This window comes from Monopterus albus, unplaced genomic scaffold (genome assembly GCF_001952655.1).
Source record: "Monopterus albus unplaced genomic scaffold, M_albus_1.0 scaffold126.1, whole genome shotgun sequence".
In the NCBI taxonomy this organism is placed as follows: Eukaryota; Metazoa; Chordata; class Actinopteri; order Synbranchiformes; family Synbranchidae; genus Monopterus; species Monopterus albus.
The window spans coordinates 1,401,460-1,406,159 of record NW_018128006.1 but is presented as its reverse complement, the minus strand read 5'-3'; the positions used below and the strand labels follow the sequence as shown (position 1 = coordinate 1,406,159).

The window sequence follows — 4,700 nt, the reverse complement described above, 5'->3', positions numbered from 1 at the left end:
CCTGCTGCCTCTACACTGAGCATATCTCTACATGTAATTTTCTTCATCTATCTTCATGGAATTTCATCCAATTTCACACATGTGGATTGTTTACTAGATGAATAAGATTTATTTCATTAATCATTCACTAACTAATTTGAGTTTCTTTTTCTCTCTCTCTTGCACTGGGTGTCAAAAATGTGCCTGTAGCCGACTAGTTTTTAGCAGTATTTGTACTGTAGGCATGTAAATGTCCTCAGTGACTGGAGTTACTGTATGCCACAGAAACACACACCCTGGCTCAAGGTCGCCATCAGTCCCAGATCAGATTCATGGGTTCCAGCGTTCTCACATGTAAGAACATACTGTATTGTGTTTGAAGGTGAATGTGTGTGTGTGTGTGTGTGTGTGTGTGTGTGTGTGGGAGAGAGAGCGAGAAAGTGTGATTAGAAGTTGTCTACAAGGTCCATGATCCTCTTCCGCTCAGCTTCTTTGAACTCGTCACTCTTCCCATCTCCGATGCTCTCCGCGTACTCTGCAAAAGACAAAGAAAAGTTGGCTGATTAGTTGGACCTGACAGCACAGGCGTGGCTGTTTGACTTGTAAGGTTACAGAGAATATCCTTGGATCCAGAAATTCACAAGATTGATCTCCCCTCCACTCAATGGAAGATAAATGTGAGCAGGAAAATAGTGCATGGTTTAGGAATTTGCCTGAAAGTCTAATTTAGAGTGCAACAGCAAAATGAGCTTCAGTTACTTGATCACCAGAAATAAGGGGTACAAGGCGAGTGGCCTTGTGTTCTCACACTGCAGAAATAGTCTTTAAACAGCAGCCAAAAAAGGGTTTTTGATTATCGAGTAGCCAGCTATTTCCTCAATTAATCATATGTCAGTTTCCCAGAATCCAAGGTGATTTCTGCATATTGCTTGTTTGTCCAACATATACACAGTTTATACACAATATAACCAAGAACAGCAACACATCTTCACATTTGAGGATCTGGACCCAGAAGGTTTTGTCATTTTTGTTGATAACTGACTCAAATGACTGATAAGTACTGTACTTCATTTTATTTTGCCAGAGCACTTCCTCACGTAGAAATTTTGGCAATAACTCTTGCACCCACATTTAAAATACCGAATAATCCCCATGTCCTCTGGCTGTGAACAGTAATCTGTCCAGGTGTACTGTGCAGTGCTCATACTTCACTTGGAGTGTTTCCTTCATTTCGTGCGTCTGCCTCCCACACAAGGCCTTCGAGAGCAACCGACGGTCGATTTGTGAGTCTAATGTGCAGAAAGAGAAAGTAGCATCTGCCGCAGCCCCGGTGCAGTCTGGGCATTCACTTTGTCTCTCAGCCAGCCTCTGAGGCGGGGATTACACATTAAACCCAGAGACAAAAAGATGAAAAGGACTACTTTTCTCTGGGAGACTGTAGAGAGAGGAGAGTGAAGGGGGATTTCCTGACAATAGCCTGCAAGGGTTTAGGAGGACGAAACGTGGCTGTCAAAGACACCAAGGAGGTTTTGCTTTGTAAGAAAAGCAGGCTAGTATAGCACTTGAACAGATTCCTTAGACAACCTTTCAGTTCAGGTAAGAAGACTCACAGTGAGACATAGTGCAGTCTGGAGCACAGAGGTCACTCCATCAATGTTAAGAGAGATGGGCTGAGAAAGGCCAGAGCGCCGGGAGCAAAGCTATAAAAGTGTAAAGCTGGACCGCTCTCTGGAGATATGGCGATGTAGGTTTGGACCACAACACACAGACACGCAGCTTCCACAGCAGCCTTGAATGACAGCACCAGGGATCTGAATGTGATCCCCAGAGGTGTGGGATGTTACTCAACTAAAAAAGGCAGAATTTTAAGGCTGACTCAGAAAAGCAGGTACGCCTGTCATTGTCCTTGTGTGTGTGTGTGTGTGTGTGTGTGTGTGTGTGTGTCTCCATGTTCGTTAATGGCGGCACAGTCAGCCACACACACAGAAAGGTCAGAGATTCAGTGACTCTTCAACTCTCTGCAGAACCTTGTCTTTGGCATGCTGGTACTCTCTCCTTCTGTCACCACGGCAACACTGCAGAGGACAATGCAGCACTGAGCATTGCCATTACTCAGGTCAGTGACTGGGACTGATCTGCCACAAGTACCAGGGGAATCATTTCCAGGGGTTTCTGCAACAGCAGCCATGGACAGGGACCAGTGGTGCAAGGTCTGATGCCTACTGCAACGATGCCGCTAAAACACAACCACCAAAACATAAAAAGGACACCTTGAGAAAAATCACCAGCTAATTTGTATGGCTACATTTTGTCAGCCATCTGCTGAGCTGTTTATTGGAAATAACCGTCTCCTAGGCTTTTCAAGGGAAATGGCAGCATTAATAAAGCTTTTCAGCGGAGTCGGCAAACAAAACAAGCAGCAAATTTGCACTGAGTAACACGTTACTTCATTACTATAACTGCATTTTTGAAGAGTTCTTTGAAAGGTTGAAGTTTCTGTGTCAGCTAGACACTGCTGCACATGCTCAGGATCAGATTCTGTTTATCCTGCTTTGTGAACTTTGGAAAATTAGAATTGCCCATGATGCCTGTCTAGTTCTCTTTTTAAATTTTTCACACAGCTATGGCGGCCATTTTCACGTACAACACTAAGAATGCCGTCCAGGAGAGACTGCCTGAAAATGTGTGTTATCAACTTAATTTATATATCATGTCACCCTTTTCTCTGTAATGACTGATAAGTAGAAAGAAAAGTAGAACACAAGTCATTCCACCTGAATGTCCTCTATGCCTATTCTTGTCATATAATTTCTTGGAGCTCTATTAACACTGTCTAAAAGGGCAATTTTTGTTTACAGTGGCTCTTAATCCAAGAAACAGTTGAAACAATATTTTTGCCTACATTTTGCCAAGTCTAACTACATGTGGCATAACTTCTTCTAAAGTTTCTTAAGTGGAAAACATCACCACAGGTTTTCCCAGCATGAGCAAAATCAATGTTCGTCCTTCCAGTGTGCTAAGCCTTCCCTTGTGCAGTGCTGCTTCTCATTCAGCAAGCTAAAGCCATTAAGGTCAAGGCACCACAGCCGGCGACACAGTATGCATGTGCTTAACCTTTTTCTGTAGTTTCACACTGACCGGGAGGGGCTCTTGAAATGGGAGAGGGTGCCACAATCCAATCTAATGGAAAGGGTGAGGGCACACATTACAAGCCACACACACAGGCTTGAAGATGGCCAGAAGCACCAGTGCCATGTCATTACAGATGCATACACACATGAACTCAGCACAGTTTATGACACATTTGTAAATATGTCACATCAACGTCATGCAAGGACAAGTACCCACAACATACATGTAATATGTACATGAAAACAATAAGCAAACCAAAGCACAATGGAAACAAACATGCACACACCTGCATAGATTTTCTTCCAAAGGTATGTAATTAAACACATGAAAGCAAGCAAAGGCATGTACGCACAATTAAATATGTCTTCATGCCAAAGGCAAATGTGCACATGCAAACAAAAAATGTTAGCAAGCAAAAACACATCATCAAAATTATGCAGAGAAGCAGAGCAAACGCACGCAAATATGCTGATGAAAACGAAAGCAACACACTGGCATTTAGAAACACATTCCCACATACACACACACACAGCGAGGACTGGAGCACTGCCATGCTTGCTGGCACTGCCATGCGTGACGGATGGCTCTATCTACAGTGCTACATGCCACCAAAAGCCAGAGGGCGAGTGAACGAAGCCTAGTCCTCGAGCTGTATCTGACAATGATACAGGATGGATGGATATCACACTGGGAAGAAAATAACACACCTGCTAGGACTTTGAAAACCAAACAAAAAACAAATACAACAGGACAGGAAATCTTGGGGACAGTGAAAAAAGAATGAATGACAGAAACACAGCCTCTGCTCTGCACATGACAGCATGAACAAATTATAATGCATATTTGCAAGCCAGGATCCATTTCTGCATATTGTTTTACCATCTGTACATAAGAGATGTGAAGACAAAGTAATAAACATTTGTACAGCATGAACACTTCCACTCTGATATTTCAGATGCTACACTTTCCTGTTTATTGCTACAATACCTTCCAAATTAAATTAGCTATGTCAATCTGCAAATGTATACAGGTAAAGGAGAGATGTCTTTAAGAGAAGTTTGTACAAAACAATAGCTTTGATAATGGGACGGATGTGACATCTCTCTGCTATCCTATCCCTCTCCAAGACTGTCTGCCATTTGCAGCCTATGTGTTGTCATTCCAGCTTCTATAGCTTGAGTTTTCAAAATCAGGTTCATAAATTAACCCCTGCAGGTCTATGATGTTATACTGTACATGTAGTATTTACTCATTCCCCCACATTACACACCACTGCTTTCATTTGTTAGTTACCGAAGCTAATCATCAATTGAGTGGTGTTTTGATTTTGGAAATAACTGTAATAAAGAAAATGAAGTTACTCACCTCTCATGATGTGGCGCACTACTTTTACAGAGCCTCCTCTAAGGTTGAGAATTTGATGGACTCTCTGCTGCAGCTAAATGCAGAGAAAAGGGCAGATCAGGAACACAGTACTCTATGTTTTAAGTTTCATGCATTTTTCCAATTTAGGCAACAAATGATTAGTCATAATTTTCTCCCAATCAAAACTTGGAAATTTTAACAATATGTTTCTTTAGGTGTTACTT

The 4,700-nt window shown here is 42.2% G+C and overlaps 1 protein-coding gene across 1 annotated transcript in view; it reads right to left on the bottom strand.

Moving 5' to 3' along the window:
• ctnnbl1 (catenin, beta like 1) overlaps positions 1–4,700 on the bottom strand; it is a 49,661-nt gene continuing 44,961 nt past the window's right edge. The window contains exons 15-16 of the mRNA XM_020612621.1: positions 4,477–4,549; positions 1–514 (exon numbers count right to left, since the gene is read on the bottom strand). Coding sequence (XP_020468277.1) covers positions 426–514; positions 4,477–4,549 — 162 coding nt within the window. The 3' untranslated portion in view covers positions 1–425. The remainder of the gene's footprint in view (positions 515–4,476; positions 4,550–4,700) is intronic.